This window comes from Gavialis gangeticus, unplaced genomic scaffold (assembly GCF_001723915.1).
Source record: "Gavialis gangeticus isolate Ggan-Ray unplaced genomic scaffold, GavGan_comp1, whole genome shotgun sequence".
Lineage (NCBI taxonomy): Eukaryota > Metazoa > Chordata > Crocodylia > Gavialidae > Gavialis > Gavialis gangeticus.
Genome location: NW_017729001.1, coordinates 24,562,550 through 24,581,617, shown reverse-complemented (window position 1 = coordinate 24,581,617; position 19,068 = coordinate 24,562,550). Strand labels below are relative to the sequence as shown.

The 19,068-nt window shown below is 45.4% G+C and overlaps 1 protein-coding gene across 1 annotated transcript in view; it reads right to left on the bottom strand.

Annotated features, from left to right (window-relative positions):
- Positions 1–19,068, bottom strand: part of LOC109290239 (transmembrane protein 132D-like) — a 402,287-nt gene that overhangs the window by 65,290 nt on the left and 317,929 nt on the right. Inside the window, exon 5 of the mRNA XM_019506644.1 lies at positions 2,987–3,130. Within this exon, the coding sequence (XP_019362189.1) occupies positions 2,987–3,130 (144 nt within the window). The remainder of the gene's footprint in view (positions 1–2,986; positions 3,131–19,068) is intronic.

The following is a 19,068-nucleotide window of genomic DNA, read 5'->3' as shown; positions in this document are numbered from 1 at the left end:
AGCATGGCATGCGGCCAGTCTCCTTTTGAAGATATCCAGGGTAGGTGCCTGCACCAGCCCCGCTGGGAGTCTAGTCCTGAGTCTGGTCACATGAACTGTGAAGTTTTTCCTTATATCCAGTGTGAAACCTTCTTCTAGGAGCTTATGACTGTTGCTCCTGGTTTTGCCCTGGGGCACTTTGGTGAATAGTTGTTCGCCTAGCCCCTGATATATTTGGAAGGTGCCACCAAATCCCCCAAAGTCTTTTCTTTTCTAGGCTGAACAGTCCCATATCTGTCAGCTTGTCCTTGTATGGCTTGCTCTTCAGGCCTCTAATTGTACAAGTGGCTCATCTCTGGTCTTTCTCAAGCTTCTCCACATCCTTCTTGAAGCGTGGCGGGTAGAGCAGGAGAATAACTTCATTAGTTTTGCTTGAGATGCATTGGTTGATGCATGCCAATGTATCGTTTGCTCTGCTAACTGTAGCATCACACTGGAGGCTCATTCATATGGTCAGTTATGACCTCCAGGTACCCCAGATGATAATGAATCTGTATCAGTTCTACTCCTCGTTTTAAAATCTACACTGAGCAGATGTACCAGACTCTGCTAACTGTAGCATCACACTAGTGGCTCATAGTCATATGGTCAATTATGACCCCGAGGTACCCCAGGCGATAATGCATCTGTATCATGTCTACTCTTCTTTTTAAAATCTACATTGAGCAGATGTACCAGACTCAAAATGGCATCCTGAAAGCAAAAGAACCGGATGGATTAAGGCGGCCAGAGGAGTATGTTTAATCAGAAGCCACCAGAAAGGTGACTGGATTTGTAACTAATCAGATAAATGTATATCCCATGTAGATTTAAAAGAAAAACGAAAGATAAAACATGCTGGACTTCCAGATTACTTGGATTCATCTTGCATACAGGGAATTACTGTGAAGATGAAGCGGCTTCAAACAAACAGAATGGGTAAAAATGTTACAGTTGCCTGATGAGAAATGTGGGGGGAAAAAATATACCTGGATGCAGCTCACAAAGGTCACTTTTCACCATCTCGTACTCTGTGCATCTCCATTACTGGTAATCCCCTACAGCGTTAAGTAACTTAACTTAGATGTAAACCACAAGCCCACAGCAGTCATGTCCGTGTTCCTGCTTTGGTCTTAAAAGAATACATCACCGAACACTAAGCGAGCCTCCAGTTGCTGGCATATAGCACTAGCACAGAAAATAAATGCAGCTCTTTAGGAAAGATGTATTTCAGCCAATGGGTCCACTCTATGGAGATAGAGGGTAGATCTGCAACTAAACACTGCCTTCTGATGTGGGCTTAAACTGGTTGGTAAAAGGTCACTAACATCCAAGGGACAAGTTTGAATGATAGTTGAAGGGGTGTGCTATGCTACTGAAAGCCCGTTTGGCCATCAGACTAGTTCTAGTTGGTTAAAAGAGCACAACCAAAATGATAAACCTCCTTTTATACTCGCAATACATTTTCTTTCAGCTGCTCTAGTTTTAACTCATGCTTCTGGCGACGTCTCTCATTTTCTCCTCTGGAGAGGGCTGTCTTTTAGTGACGGCTGCCCGCGAGTGTGTTAGAAGATAATGACCACACCAGATAAGCTTGCATTTCTTCCATCAAGCAGGAGTTCCCTGCACCCATCACACCGCCTCTCCATCAGTATCGCTGTCTGTTAGTGTCTTTTAACACTCAGTAACACAAATTGAAGCTGAAGCTTACAGAATTTCTTACAAGCTCTTATTCATAATTGTTGCGGTACTCTAAACTGAAAAAAACAAATGGCCATTTTCCTCTAGTACATGCTAATGGTGACATCTATAACACTTTACCAGTACACCATCCTCTCTGATTTACGTGCCATTGCGACTTGTATGCCCTATGGCAGAAAAAAATCTTTGTGGGCTAACCTGGGCCAACTTAGCCATTGAGAAAGCATCTTCCATGACTTCAGCAAGATGTCCCACACTGTTTAAAGTATAGGAAAATGGGAGGTAAAAAAATATAGTGCAGGTCTGAATCCGAAACATTCCCATATTTCGCAACTCATTGAAACCCAGATCTGAAACTTTTCTCTTGATAACTTCAGCCCTAGCACTAGCAGGCTGAGCAAGTGAAAACAGACAAAGAGTAAGACAATTCAGGACATGGTTGGCACAGGCCTGCCCTCCATCAGTCTCTGGCCTCTGTTATCGACTGGCAGTTGGGCCTGTCAGTAGCTGGTTGAGTTTAAAGCAGCTTTCAAGAAGCATCAAAATGTTTTGAAGGTCTGGCCTAACCCCAAAATCAGAGGAACAAAAAGTAGGTTTGAACCCAGCATTGCAATGTCCCTGCCACTGCACATCTCAGAGTGACCTTGCACCTGTTTGTTGAAATGCAGCTTACACTACTGTCCACACTGGCTCTGGATTCGGTCTGAGGGTTAACACTACTTCCTCTCGCTTTTAACCTGGGAAACCAAGAAGGGAGTGGGCAAAGCTTTGCTCGCTGCTGGCTAAGCAGGAATGCAGTCTAAATCAAAGCCGTAAAGAACAGTGCAGTCATTGATCTTTCAAGAGTGGCTTGTGCCATCAAAGTGTTGTACAGCAGGGCAACACATTCCCCTTGATTGAGTGCCTAGGCTGAGCTCTGAGTCAAGTGGCCCCTCTTCCAAGGCAGAAGTGGAAGACCAGCTGCACAGAGCCACCCCCCGGGGGCTGATTCATTCCCCTGAATGTGTGCCATTTTCTCATAATCACAGATGCCAGAAAAATAAGCAGAGGTTGATTGATTGATTTGCGACAAAAGTGCCCTGAAATGCAATGGGGGGAGATTTTGGCTTTGCCATTTGATCCAGTGCACCACTCCTCAGTCATAGTAAATCCTGGGGGGTTTTTTAAGCAAAAGGATAGTAACTGCACTGGATAAACAACGTGAAAGGCCAGAAGACACAGCTAACCATATGTTTCCGCAGTATCCAGTTAAGCAATAGGATCTTACCTTAATCACATCTTCATCAGATGACCTGCACTCCACAGACTCTACAAGATCAGTCACAGTCCCGTCGTCCTCCACGGAGACCACCTTCACAGGGACGGCCACGGTTTTCCCAGTGAGGATTGCTGTATTCAGGATCTCTGCTTCCTGAAAGACCAAACAGGACCTCGGTTTACAAACTTTGTTCTCACTTCATCAAACACCCACTCTCTTCTCCTTGGTCTGTCTTTAGAAGAACGAAGCTTGTGTCCATTTCCAAACAACGGTGCGAGAATTGCTGGCACAGCAGTAAGGAGAAATGCACAGGCACGCTCACCAAATGGAAGATAACACTTGAGCAGGAAATTTGCATCTCACTGAAATCAAAGGCAAAACCCCCATTGATTTAAATGAGACAGGATTTCACCCTGGGTTTTCAGTTATGGGTTACATCTCTTTATAGTACAGAGAGCACCCGCTCTGAGCACTGTAGCAACATCCCATTACAGTGATATGAGCAAGGTGTCAGGTTTGAAACCTTTACTGCGGGACACCAACAAGCCTGACTGTGAAGTCTGATGGGATAGAAAACCCCAACTCTCTCCCTTGCAGGGGAAGAGGATGAGAAGCAGACTTCCTCTGGTTAGATTAGTAAGAGAGGGTCTAGTCTGAACGGGATACGTGCTAGATACCACCACCCACAGAAGCAGTCTCTGCTGCTACTATTCATTGCTGTCATTGCTGCTTGTTATTCAAGCCTGTAGCAATGGATAGAGACAGTCCCTGCCCCGGTGAACTTACACATTGCACAGACAGGATGGACAAAGGGAAGAGAGGCATTGGGAAGGTAAAGGGCTTGCTCAAGAATACACGGAGGTCCCATAACAGAGCTCAGAATAGCATCTTCTAATGGGGGACTGGCTCTATCCATTGGCTTAAGCTGCCCCTCACGTTTCCACGGGAGTGCTGTGGAAACATCAGATCTACCTATGATGCTGCACAATAAACCCCCATTTGATTTTGAGTATGAACTCTCTTCTTGCTGCCAGGTGCCTCCCTTACTCTGGCTGCTGTTTGGTGAATAGCAATGGTCTCCTCCCTAAGCCACAGAGTCAGGCTCCTTCTTTCTTGTTTTCTCTCTGGCTCCGTGACTTCTGCATGGGGATGAGGGTCCATATTATAATAGGCAGGAAGTCTCCATTTCCACTGCTCTGAAACTGGTTACATCCTTGGAGAGTGAGTTTAAAAGTGCTGTTGTTATGATCTGATGCAAATGGCTCCATGGGGCAGGGCTATAGAGAATCCAACTCATGGGTGCCACCTTTAAAATGAAGGAAGGTGCTTTGGGATCTATCCTGACCCTGCAGGTGACCTTGGCATCTCTATGGGTCTGGCTGCCCCATCTACATAATGAAGAAAATACAGAAACATCATCCCTCAGGAAGGGAAAGCTCTCTGGAAAGCCTTGGAGTTCCTAGGATGAGAACAGCTCTATAAAATTACAACAGTATTGTTTCTAATTAGGGCCATATCTAATCCCAACAGCATGCTACCCATTCGATGTATTCCTTACACACTCTTAGAGGAGCTTTGGTAGTACACACAGATTCAGACCCATAGGACACAACCGTACTCTCAGTGTCTTTTTTCCAAGGGAAACAGAAGACACAACTTGGCTCCTGCTTTCTTCCCATTCCTAATTGCAAGATGCGACTCATTCCTGGAAAGCTTTTGAAGCTTTTCCAAACCAAGCCTCTAAATCAAGAAACACCCCATAGAACAAGAGACTCTGGACTTCATCTGGTTCAGATGAAATATAGTCTTCCAAACACCCCCGTTGCTCACTTCTCGTTATCTAAATAGCACCTGCTATCAGTTCTGAGCCTGACCTGATTTCTCTTGTGGCAGGAGACAAAGGAAGAGACTGAAACCAAGTACGCAGAAGAAGATGACTCTCCCTTCTGTCTCTTGGGCTAGAGAAGAGACGCACGTCTTTCTCTTATCTAAAGGACCTGGATCAAAAAAACTCCCTTCACACTTCTTAAAGGAACACAGGCACCTTCTTCTGGCTTAAAGCAATATCTAAAAAAAGAAAAGTATCTCCTATTGATACAGCCACCTTGCTGGAGTTGTCCCACCCCTGCCATGCTCTTTAGGGGAAGGAAAAACAGAATTTTACAGAAAGACACCTGAAGAAGAAAGGTCCCTCTTTCCCCCATCCAGCCCTCCAGCGAATCAGAAATCACAATGCACACAAAGATGCATGATTCTGGGAATAGCCAGCCCGCGTGAGGCCCATCTGTCCTAGGCACACGCTTGCTCTCAGAACTGGTTAGACTATTCTGGCAACTGGGATACTGGGACAGATGGCAACCACATTTCCAGATGTGTTAATGTATTGTCTGGTGTTGTTTTGCTTGTCTGAATTTAAATCCGAAGCCTTTTGGGCAAGCCCTAGAGTGTCATGCAAGATCTTGCTGAAAGTCTGCACGGGGAAGGAGAGGCATGAGAATGAGCCCTTCAAATGATCTAACAAAATGGGGTGCCCGAGAGAAAAGCAGCCACCAGCTTTACCAGCAAGCAGTGAGCCTCACGCGTTCATTTTGAGTTAGAAATGTATAAGAATCATTAACAAGCCCCATCCGACTCTCTCTGGACTTGGACTAGTATGACAACAGACTGTCAGAAGATTTCTGATGCCTCCTACTCTCACTAGGGCTACAAATACACCAGATAAGGCCACTCTGACCTTTTTCATCACTGGCTGCAGATGAGCATAGGATCATTAAGATTAACTTTGCTCACTCTATTTTTTTTTTTTTTTGATCTAATAAAATGTTAACTTGGATTATTATTATGTACTGTTTGAATTACAGTAGAACCCAAAGATCATCATCTGGATCAAAGTCCCTTTGTCCCAGGTATTATAGAAACAAAGGTAGACTCAGCCCCCTGCCTCAAGAGTTTGCAGTATAAGAACACAACCCAGGAAACAACAATACATGTGCTTAACTTTATGCGAACACATTCATGCATCCTGTAACAGGATGCTGGAAGGCTCCTGTTACTTTAGGAGGAAAGAGTACCAGGCTGAGCTGAACCAGGGAGGCCTGGTAGCTAGGAAAATAGCTAGCTGCTAATGAAATAGCCACCAGCAGACAGACCAGGGTGCAAACCACTTTCTCATAGCTAGCCTCTCCCTGTAACTCACCCTGGGGAGGGAGGCAGAGCAGTAAAATGCAGCAAGGGTAGTTAGGGACTCAGCCCGGAAACAAGGAGCAGCAGACGGATGAGCTCAGTTCTAGCAGGGAGAGCAGGCAGGTCATTGTGCACAGACGGGAAACTCCTGTGAGTGCCCACAGAGCCACATGACTGGATGGGGTGGGGCTTCGGAGACTCATAAACGGGGTTCCTGGTTTTCCCTGATAAAAACTCACAAATTCTCTGAAAAAATTGCAAATTCTCTGATGAAAATCCCCAAATCCATGATTAAAATAAAAGGCTCCCCACAGCCCTGCTGGTGCTCCTCACCCCCATCCCCCACACAGCCCCTTGTCCCCCCCAGCTCTGCCAGAGGGGTCCCCAGGTGCCAGGGTCCCAGGTCCGCAGCCCCCTGCCCCTGGCAGGAGGCTGAGGCTGCTGCAGCTGAGCCGAGCTTGGCTCCCCCCTGCTGCCTGCTGTGGGCTCAGGCAGAGGAAGCTGGCTCCCCACTGCTGCACACACTCCCCAAGGCCCAGGGGGGGCTTGTGTCCCCCAGATCTGAGAGTGAGGTGAGCTGTATGCTTGGGGCGGGGGGAAGCTCCTTGGCACTGCATGCACTCCCAGGGAGCAAGGGGGAGCCAGGCCCCCCAGATCTGTGCATGGGGCAGGCTGTGGGCTCAGGCTTCCACCCTGCTGCCCACCCGTAGGGCCCCCGCAGCCCAGCAGGTGCAACCGAGCACGGCAGGGAATAGCAGGGCCACGTAAGAAGCTGCTTGTCGCTGTGAGCCCCGGACTGCTCTGGCAATGTGCCCCCTATGTGTGTGGCTGCAGTGAAAGCAGCGGCACAGGGTCTGCCAGCCTGCAGAGAGCCCACTGCAAAACTGCAAAATCTGTGGGCTTCTCCAGTAAAATGAGAAATCGGAGTTTGCCTCCAGTAAAATGTAATATCCGTGGTATACTCCATTTCCCAGTGGGAAATGGAAACCCCGGATCCCTGCTCATAAAGCCTGGGGCTGAGAGCAGGCAGCCAGTCTGCCCATGCTAGCCACAGAGTGGAGAGCTCCTGCCCTGGAAAGTGGCAGTGGGAGACTCTGCTGACTCCCGGACTGTCTGACAATGCCAGCAAGACCCTGAATGCTTCCGGCAGCTTGGTTGGGACTAGAAAGGGGTGGTTCAGAGGTCCCATGAGTGCCCAAGGGGCATGTGACTGACTTGAACCCTGCCAGGGTCAGGCTCAAGGCACAGATAGGGACCAGGAAGCAAACTCTTTTATAAAAGAATTAAGCCTAGAATGTGTAAAAACCACTAATGTTCTAAAGTAGGATCATGATTTCCTATCAGCAAGTGTCAAATCACCTGAACTAGTCAGAGGAGACAAATCCATCTGCCACTTCTGGAGACTACACAGCAATACTCTTTAGAAGCTACACAGCAGCCAAAAGCAGTTCTTTCTCCACGGTTTTCAGAAATTCCACCTGTGCACACTTGGAGGACTACTTCTTTAGACACCTGGTCTGCATTTCTCATTTGAATGGAGAAGTGTAACAAGCATCTACTCCAATCTAAACAGCAGGGTCCATGACAAATGCTGCTTCAGTCATTTGTTTAATGGCTAGAAAGGGCTTAATGTTCCCATGGTGAAAGTACATAAAAAATGACTTAATTCCAAGGAAACAAACATGATACTTATTTAGCCTATACAGAGATTTATAGTTCAAATTCTCAGCATGTAAGAGCTATAAATCTAAATACTTAGTAATTTAAAAGTGTTACTTTCTGCTCTTTAAATGATACTGGAATCTTTAGGAGAATTATTACGTTCTTTGTCCATAACTAACAAAGATTATAGGACACATGATGCCAGGGGAATACAAGACGGAGTACTTATGGGCCTTGCAAGGCTATAGCCTAGTATTCTGTCTACTAAAAGTTGATTCGTGGAATAGCTGTAATTAGATGCTGGGTTCTTTTTTCCCTATAACCATTATGTAATGTACTTTGGTGCACGTCTCTAATTCCTGCACACCAAAACCCAGTAGTAATCAAATAAAACAATAATTACAATCAGAGACAAGAATTCATCTTTCCGTAAATGGGAGGAAGAAACCAGGTAATTTTTATTCTGAAATTGCCACCACGTTAAATAAAAATGGTGAAGGTTTATTAAGGACAGTCTCAGAGTCAGGATTGTTTGCCAAGTGAAAAGATTCATACTTAACAGCTGAAGGTATAAAACCCTTGAGCAAAAAGGCATTCAGAAGATGTATACAGTAAGCATCTTTTTAAGTAGAAATACAGGAGTGAACACCTATTAGTCTTTGTGCTTTAATTGGTAGTACCCCTGCAATTTAATTTCCCCTAGGATGTCTTATGCCCTATAATTCTGTGGGTGAAAAAAGAGGGATCTTAATAATGTCTTCGTAAATCTTAAAATTCCCGCCCCCCCAATAGCATTTTCTCCACACTATGACTATAACGTTTTCCTTAATAATAGCTAGTTATATAAAAAACAGATGAGTAACTCAAGCTTAGTGTTTGAAACTCTGCACTGAATTTGCAATGGGGGCATTTTGTTTTGTATTAAAATACAAAGAGGTATTTAGTGGCAGCCATTAGCTGTCTCTTTGAAAAGAAGGATTATAGACTATTTTTCCGCAGCCCCCTTGTCCTTACCAATCACCGGCACCAGAAGCAATACTGAACGTGGTCACCAGTTTCTTTTCAGAAAAGACCTGCAGGCACGTTCCCTCCAAATAACTCTGGCTGATCTGCATTTCCTGGTCATCAGTTGAGAGGAGGAACAGAAAAATACGTGAAAGTTTCAAATCTGTGCCATGGAAACTGGTCCCTTGGCAATGTAGCTTCTGATTTTGATGGCATGACTCTGCATTGATCCCAAGGTACCTAACAGCAGAATGTGGCCCTCAATCTCCAGGCTGCGCATGTGACTATGATTAAAAGGTCATTTTATTTATTGCACAACACAAATTAATATTGGAAGCACCGGAGAAAGCAAATTTCTGTTCAATAAACTGCTATAGTTCTTTCCTTTATACAATACAAAAGGAAATAAGTATTGAAGAGTCGCTGAAACATTATAAATGATTTGCAAGTGGGGCAGACCTTAACACAAAATCACATGTATCCATTTAAATTAAGGGAACGTATTTATGAAGTTTAAGGCTAGGGACAGAAATTATACATAAACCAGTATAAGTGATCAGAAACCAGTTCAGTTCAAATCTGTAACAGAACAGAAGTTCAGTGCACATAAACTGCTTTCAAAATGGCCCAAACTGGTTAAAAATAAACCTGCATGGATGTAATATCAGACTTAACTGATTTAGGTTAAATCAGTTTATTGAACTTCTGTCCCAGATCCCCTCCAGATTCCAGTTAACTCGCAGTCCCCCAGCACTGCAAGATGCTTTGCACCTCCCCCCCACCGCAAATCCCCCGTGTAGGGTGGGTGGGCTAGCTTTGGCCCAAGCTGTCTGCTCTAGCTGAGCAGGAAGCTGTGCTCTAGCACCCCCTGGTTTCTGGCCTGGGCCACTGCAGGCATGTGGCTGCATCTCCAGAATCAAAAGTGAATGTCTCTTCATTTGCTTCGTGGTTCAATCTACTCAGTTTAGACTAACCTATGAAGATTGAATCGATTCAGCCCCGGGCTTTTTGATTATCTGTACTTCACCCAGGTGTCTAGTTTGTAAAAACACATGCATCCATTATATTTTCACTGGGTATCATTCTTTGAATATAACATTTTCAGGTTGCAACAGGGCAGAGAATAAAACAGTTATCAAAGCCTCTTTGGGTCGAATGCATGCCACCAAGTAAGAATGAAGAGTTTGCCTTAGAACTATTCTACTTGGCACTCACTGAGACTCTCCACTTTTCTCAGAGACTTCCCATCTATCAGTCTCCAGAGTATTAATCTAGGGTGCCATCTCGATCCCACTGCTTTCTGTTTAAATGAGGTCTAGTTTGTCCTCATCAGCTGGAAGAAGCCATTTTAGCTGTACCACTGAATTCATGCCTCAGCCATGCATAACTAATTTCAAATCTTATTTAGCATCAAGTCTCAGAATTAAGAAGCTAAGTGACAGCTGTTTAATTAACTCCTTAAGCTGATTAGACAGCATTACAGAAATCCCCCTAAGGAAGAGTTTATAACTGTCAAGAGAGCCTAAGGCCATGATAATGCTTCTGTTTAAATTTAGTAAGCTTCTAAACCAATAGACTATAAATGCTCGATGTGCTCAAGGATGTGGTCAAATAGTTTTTTTCCCCCCCTTACATTAACCACTGTGAGGACAGTAACAAAAATGAGAAGAATGTAGAAAGGATTTGAGACACAGGAAGGCAGGAGAGGAAAAATAAATCAAACAGACGCATATGTATGGAGCGGCTTGTGTTCATTAATTCCTACCCTCTAATATTTGATTTATACTGGATTAGTACCAGACCTTGGAGCAAAGCCGGGCTCACACCTAAAATGCAGAGTCATCTCCCAACTCTTTGTTGCAAAGACAAAGCCTTGTTCATGAAGCTTAAATCCACCTTTGGCTGTGAGATTATGGCAGCTGAAGCACACGTTTTAAAACCAGGAAGAAGAGCTTAGTTACATGATGGAGCAGCGTGGGTTGAATGATCCAAAGCAATTTTGCTTGGCAGAAACACACTATCATCAGCTCCAACCCTCCTCAAATCATAAGTCAGGTCACAAATGTCCTGAAACTGGCTTTAAAAACCATGCAAGGATCTTTGTGGGTGATACCTTTTATTGGACCAACTCCACAGCTGGGATATAAGAAGAATGCAATGCATGCTTGTCTAAATCTATCCCAGCCATGCAGTTGGTCCAACAAAAGGTATCCTTCGCAAAGATCCTTGTCTCTCACGTATTTCCTGGACCATCATGACTACAATATCACTCCAACACAACTTAAAAAGTCTTTTTTTTTTTTGGTAAAAATATAATTTTAGCCTGTTTCATTTTCCTTGTGGTTTTTGAGCTTTCCAGGTGCACTGAGGTCATGCTTTCCAAGTTTCCTCTGCAGCTGGAGACTTCCCTTTGGAAAAAAAAAAAAGAGCACTGGGATTCTGATGTATCATGACTCATGGAACTGGGGCTTCACAGAAACCACCCTTTCTTGTGAAACGTGGCAAAAGTGCAGGAGTTGGAGCCACTGACAGCTCTACTAAGGTGCTGGTTAGCACGAATGCAGGAGTTGAAAGAGCACCATGAACTATATGTGAAATAAAGGGAGGGAATTTTCCTCTATTTTATTGCTTACTTTATGTATTTGGCGACCCTTGGTATATAATTAGTTTCAGGGTTTCCCATGTACAGTCAAGACTGGTTCTGGTTCAGAAAGCATCCAAAAATAGGTGCATACTTCCCGCCAAATGGGAGACTAAAATGAAGGACATAGGGAATAGGGAAAAACTGAAGTCTGTGCTTTAGTCTTTTTTCTGAGCATCCTCCTCTGCTGACTTCATGGGTCTTGTACACAGTAAATGGGAAGGGAAATAAACATTTAATAAAAATAGGAAAAATGTTACTGTCAAACCACAGTACATTAGGGAGTCTCAGATGGCAGGAACAGTGCCTGAAACTACCTTTAATGCTTGCTAATTCTCTCTGTATCAAAGACAAAACTTCAAGTTGATGGAGGCTTTCTAAGGGTAAAAAAAACAAAATCCCTTCTCTATCAGGACACCTAGTCCAGGTACTACCCCATCTCCCTACCTTCCCAAACAGTCAGGAAAAAGAACCGTAATGCTGCAGTGCACCGTAATGCAGCGGTGCCTTCAAACCCAGGATCTCAGAAAAATTCATATTTTAACTCTCACCACACCAGTGGTAGGTTGCACTGTCCCATCCAGGATGCTGGTAGTCAGATTATTGCTAAGCAGATGAGGTGTTGTCACTTGTGATCTTCAAAGTCTGTAAAATTACAATATGAGAAACCGGCTCCTGGGGACAGGATGACTTGGCCATCTGGTGTATCCTTACTCAAAATGTGGCAGGCATCCTGTTGTAAATGTCTTGGGCGCAAGTGAGGGCTCAATTAGTCCTGAGCAACGGAACAACAATTAGCAAGCCCGACTAGTATCAAGGAGAGGGGGCTGTGGATGCCTTAAATATTATACAGGTACGTGCTCCAGGATGAGACATCTATTCTCTTACCAATACATCCTACTCTGGATCTAACCTCTCCTTCCATCATAGCCAAACAGCAGTAGCGTATTTTGACGTAACAGGAAATACTAACCCTGAAGAAGGGCAACATGTACACATACATGCACACAAACAACAAAATCCACCCCCACACTGACACAATCCTTGCCCACAAGCATACTCCAAGGCCAGATCCAGATGTGCAGGCCCATGTGGTTCATGGCACCGCAAACCTCTTTGTGGCATCGCAAACTGCACGCGCTGCACGTTAAACTATGCCCATCACTGCTAATTTGCTACCGGGATTGTAACAAACAAGCAAACAAAAAACAGGAAAAAAGAAGGTGTCACAAAGCATGCCAAAGTGCCAGGATAAACGCGGAGACAGGGGAGCAGGCAGCCCAGGACTGCCTGCTCCCCTGTCTCTGTGCACTGTGGAGCCCCCACGCTGAGGCACTCTGTGTCCCAGCCAACTGGGGAGTGGCACGTGGAGAAGGTGGGGAGGGGAACAGACAGCCCAAAGGTTCCTGCTCCCCTGTCTCCTCATGCTGTGGAGCCCCCAACTTGAGGCACCCTGTGCCCCAGCCAGTCCCCATGCCCCCACAGGGCGCGGCATCTGGAGCAGCAGGACCAAGTGTCCTGCTGCAAACTGCATGAGCAAGGTTTGCACTGCAGCACAAGGTAGTGCTATTACTAGTTGTGCTCCTACAAATGCACGCCCCTGCTCACCCAAGACTTCATCTAGAAATGACTTGTATTGTCTCAAGTTATCCTTCAGAAAGTCAGTATTTTAAATGGTCTAATATGTTCTTTGAAATCTTTATCTTCAGTGAAATTCTGAATAAAATTGATGATCCAGGCCATTATTAAATGTATATGTAACAGATATACATAATACAAGAAACCAACTAGCCTTTGGTCAATTGAAGAATGCTCAAAACTTGACATTTGGCTACTTTCCCCCTTTTCATAGTTTTATAGTTTCATAGAATCATTGAATCAAAACGTCGCCTAATTTCTTCCAAAGAAGAGTCCAGACAATGACTGATGGTGGCACTCACTTGTTAAGTCAAGCCACTTGATTCACACCCCTGTCAAAACAGGATCTCTCCAAATATTGGACCTCTATACTCCATAGCCCCCAGGTCGAATCATACCGCAAGAGGGGACCAGCTTTGGTAAGGACAAGCAGAGAAACAAAGCCAGTGAGATGCATTGTAAGTACAGCTCCCACTGCTTCCACTTGGACACAGACAACAGTGAATAACTGGATTTTGCTCAAGGGAAGAAGGCAGCACATGAACGCTATCCAGACTGCGTGTCCCTCCTAATTGTTACGGCACCGTTGGCATGCAGGGAACATTCCTGATGCAAAATTATTTTTAGCCTCGGTGGGGAAGCTGACCTTTGAAAAGCACTCAGGGTGACTTATTTGCTGAGAGATGAAATAAAGGAACTTTCATCTCTGAATACCAGATAGGATGCATCACACTCGAGTTAAGAGTTGAAACAAGAGAAACCAGTATCTGTGACCTCTATCTGTAGTTGATCCTGAGTTTATCGTGTGAAACATGACTGCTAGATTTAAAAAAATGGGAAAGCAGGGCCCTTAAGATTATGAACAACAGCATGAAACTTGCATCTCCAAACATGCTTTACAACCTCAGACGTTCGCTGCCAGAGTTAGGAGTGGGGGGGATGCACCTTTATCAGATGTGATAGGGATGTACCGCAGTGCCTGACCTGGTAGATGCCCATGACTGTGGTAGACGAGTATACCAACTGAGAAACGGAAAGGAATAGTTACTTTATGGCCTTGCAAATTCACCATGGGATTTTAACTTCCAGCTGGATTTGGTCTGGCTTTTGTGGATCCCACAATGGGGCAAGGGTAGAAGCTATGGCTGCAAAGTTTTACGGTTTCATAGTTGTTAGGGGCTGGAAGGGACCTTACAAATCATTGAGTCCAGCCCCCCTGCACTTGCAGCTGCTCCTGGAGTCAGGGTTAAATGAAGGGTCCCCAGAAGGATGGAATAGCCCATCCTCTTATTATTTTGTTCAATAATTAGGCCTAAGTCCTAGACCGCCATTTCCCAATGCCATCCTCCCCTCGTTTACCCGTCATGATCTCAACACCGTCCTTGTGTGGTAAGAGCAGGATCTCTTTGGAGAGACTAATCCAGTCTTTCAAACTTTAACTTTTCCTGGCTTTTAGTACCAATTTTTACATAAGGGCTTTTATAACCAAGGACAAGTTACAATCCACACCGTTATGCAAGTCTGAATGTACACACGGATGTCTTTAGTAAGCCTCTACAGTTACTTTGCAGAGTAGAACTGAATATTTCAAACTTCCACTTTCTATTGAGGTTTCCAGGCAGCAGGTACTATATAGATTTAACCTGAAGACTGATGGAAACTAACAAGCTAATTAGCAAAGGGGCAGTCTCTAACCTTACCAGTAAACTACCAAGTGGTGGTAAATCTGTTTCGGAGACAGGAGAGGTGGAGTCAAACTCTCAGACCCTTCTTGGCATTTGGATTTGGACAAAGCTACTTTTGAAACCCAGAAATAAATTTGGCCCGGTGCAAATTGAACATGCCTCTTTAAAATAATGACTTCTAACTCTGCGGTGATGTTAGCATACTTGCAGCAAGTCAGGCGCTGGTGTTTTGGTGGTTGTCAGCGATAAGAAAGCTATGATGACACGAGAAAACTGTCATGTACATTGTTTGCTTATCAAAGTCAGACAACTGTGCTAGCTCTGAAGTCGCTGAATGGTAAAGCTGTGATTCTTTAGAGAAATCATTAATTAATTTGCAGGCTTCAGAATGTAAGTCCATGAAGCTCTGTATGCATATTTGATTTGGGTCTCCAGACACTGTGCGTTAGCTGATAATCAAGAGTGCTTGTTCTTTAAAAAATCTTGGGTAGGTTTTCCTCTCCACTTTTTCGTAGAGTGCTTTTATACATCACCGCAGGGGGAAAAACGTGTGTCTGACTGTCAAAGAAAGCAGACCTTTCAGAAGAGCAAAGCTAGGAGTTCTGGCCTCAGGTACACAACTAAACCCGTTTCTCTGATGATGCTGAATTGCAGAGACTGGGGAAGCTGGGAGGGACACATCATCCAAAAGTAGCTAAGCCCAATCAAAATGTCATACCTGGAGCCAATACAGTGGCTCACAGATGGATGTGCTAGCACGCTGGTTCTTTTAATTTCTCAGGCCAGCAGTTAAGAAATTGGATGCAGAGGGTTGGGGCCCTAAGGAGGCTGTTATTCTGTATGGGGTGAAATATGGGGTAGCATTTAGGGATTCCCAGCAACAAAACAAAAGCTTGAGGCTATCAATTCACAGAAAAGAACCAATCTAGGCCCTAGAAATGCAATCTAGCTCGGTAAACATTTGCCTCTGTTTGGCAAAGTTCAGCAGAGGTACGAGGGCTGTGGTCAACCTGAGGCTAGAAACAGACGTCGCCAGATTAAGCGGATCAGCTGTGCCAGGATGTTGCCTGCTGTCCTACAGGGCTGCACCCCCTGCTGCTCCCAGGAGTGGCAGGGGCCTGATCCTGTGGGACAATACTTGGGATGCATCTCTGCAAGTGGGGGAACCTGGAGAGGCACTCCCGGAGCTTCAGGGGCATGATTTGGATCCTGAAGCCCCAGGAGCACCTGCCTGGGGTAGCTGGAGAGTGCAGGCAGCTCGGGGCTTCCCGTGCTTTGCCGCCCTGAAACAAACAGACGCCTGCCGGAAAAAAAAGCACGAATTTATAAGTTGGCTCTGCCACAGTTTTTGGCATTTGCAGTGCGACAAAGGACCCGCACGTCTGTTTGCTTAACTTTTGTGCTTCCATAAAAAGTGTTACGGCAACACAAAGACAATGCCTGTTTCCAGCCTGAGTGGTGCAGCTGTGTCTTTCTGAAGAGATGCTGTGACTCCTTCTCTTCCCCTCCCCCAAATTTTCTTTTCTGGCCCTGCTTCAAGTCATCTTGCATTTCCATTTTTCTCTTTTGTGGGCTGCTGAAGTCCCAGGGCTTGATTCTTCTGGTGTCTCCTGCATAGCTGGTGCCAGTGCTGTCCTCATCGCAGTCACTGACGTGGAAGTATTCACGAGAGCACGGAAGGAGTGTGCCGTTCTTCAGTTATCACCATCTGGTACAGAGCACCTCAGCTCAAGATGAGCGGTTGGAGCCAATTAATTTGTTACAGCCCCGCAGATCCAGAAGTTGGAGTCAGCTTCCTACACTCTGGTGTGCCCAGTGGGTGCCAATACGGCTGAAAACTGAGTTGTTTTAGTAGTGAGGCTGCATTGCTCACCTGTGTTAATGACTCCTTTCCAATAGTCAAAATCTTCCTCCTACGTAACCACACGACTCTGCCTTTTCAGGGACCTCTACGGATCAGTGATATGAAGGATGTCCTAACCAGCGAGCACAGAGGAAAATACACTGGAACAATCCCAAAGGCCAACCGCACTTTCCATCTTAAGTATTTCTGAAGTGCCCGGTGCTGGGATGCGTGCTTTCCTAATTCTCTGTGCCATAGTGGAACTAAGCCTCAGCACCGGGCGTCTACAAATTTAGGATAGCCACTCTGAGTCCTGAGAGATATGTAAAACATGCAGAACAAATGCAAAATTCAGGTTTTTGCTCGTGGATGTTGTCTAGATCCTTCCAGTGTTTTGTCAGCAAACCTATTCACACCTGAAAACAACTGCAATACAAGCTTGCAGTGTGCAACGATGAGGCTGCTGAGCCCTATCTATCCATGTTTTTTATAAGGCATTTCATTTGTACTTTGAAACATCACGGGTACTTCACTGCAGTGAGGCACTCAGTTATTTGCAGAGAATAAACCAGAGCCAACACTGTCTTGGTGACTCATGTTTCCTTGGTATCCCGCCTATTTGTGCTGACCCATCTGAAGGTTGATGCACACATGGGCAGAGATACGATTAAGCTCATCGGTGTAGCTTTACTTACCAGGTACATGGACACAGAATGCATCTCCTCTATTGCTGGGTATGCCCAGCATGTGGTATCTACTTAGTGTGTGGTATTTCAGGATATGGAAAAACCAGACTCCTTGCCCCATCCTGCCTACCTGCTCTATTAGTTCATAACGATGTCACTGGAGAAAAGAGACGACATTGCATTTTCTAGCAGACAGGCAGATGGAAACTGGATTTACTCAAATCCAAGATTTTTTTTCCTGCATTCACCATGGGGACAAAAGACCCTCATCTTTATGTAAAAGTGAGGGGGCAGGTGGTTGCAGTGGCTCCCAACTCCACCCCCAACCCTGACCCAGGCTCAGGGTTGGAGTCTGAGTTGGAGATGCAGCCACTGCCCCTGCACCTGCCTCCCACAGCCCCCCACCAACCATCGCTCACCTTCCACCGCAGCTCTGGCTCTGGCTCCAGTTCTGCCCTGGGCCCGGGGCTGGGGTCAGTGCTAGGGTTGAGGCTACCACCACTACAACCACTACTGTTTAATTGGGCAGAGGCCAGAGCTGGCTGGAGCCAGAGCCACAATGGAGAATAAACAGAGGCACAGAGGGACCAAGTGGGGGTGGGGCAGGTGTTAGGGAAGCAAGTGCCAGGGGATGCAGATGCCAGGGAACACAGGCATGGTGGGGGGCAAATAGGAGAGGGGACAAGTGTCAGGGGAAAAGGTACAGGTAGGTGTAGGCACTATGGAAAGGGGCAGGTAGCAGGGCAGCAAGTGTTGGGGGGGTAGGGGAGTGCAGGAACCATGGGGGGAGCATGCAGCAGCAGAGTAAGTGCCGGGGAGGATAGGTGACAGGGGGCAGTGGGATGAGTGACTCCCCTGCTACCTGTCTGTTCCCTCACTACCTGTCTGCCTGCCACTGCTTTCCCTGCTGCAGCAGTAGAAAGGGCATGAATTTAAGATGGCCTTCCAATAATTAGATCCTATACATGGAAAACTTATCATAAATTTATAAATTTCCCATGTATAGAATCTAATTTGGGAGGGGGGGGTCATCCTAAATTCAGAGTCATCTTGGATTTGGGTAAATACGGTAATTTCAGGTATTACAGTTCTCCTGCTTCCTCTTCATTTACTGATCATGCACTGGAGAGGTGGGCTGGATGTCTGCACATAAATTTTCCAGGAACACAATGTTATTGTGCTCTATAATGTATTAAGATGAAGTTTCAGATATTCTCTACCAGCTCTCCCTATCTTCAATGTCTACCATTCAGTTTTTCCTGCAAATATAACCATTCACCTCTGCAGTCTGCCTCCCTAGCTGCTTACAAGAAAAACTCTTTTTTAAATTGAGCTTTATAAAAACTGTCTTTAAAATCCCACTCTACCCGAATGTCTACAGGATGCTGAGAATATTTAAACAGTTGATGAACCATGACTACAGTCAGTGAGTTTTACTCCACAGCCTCCTCCCCGTTTGTCAGCTGTATGCTGTTTTAGTTTAGATTGTATACTCTTTGGGGCAAGAAATGTCTTTTGAATGAATGTTTGTTCAGAGTCAGGCACAATGGGACACTAATCCCGGTTGGGTCTCTCTAGGAAGCATTGTAATACAAAAAAATAGTGTTCTTTCCTCAGGCATCCATCTCCATCCCTGCCAGTGTTTTGTTTCTGCCAGGCAGTGACAGATTCTTACAGCCTTGTGGGTTGGCTTCTCAGTGAAGGAAGTCAGTGATTCTGGCTCTGTTCTGAGCATAATTTGCTACAGT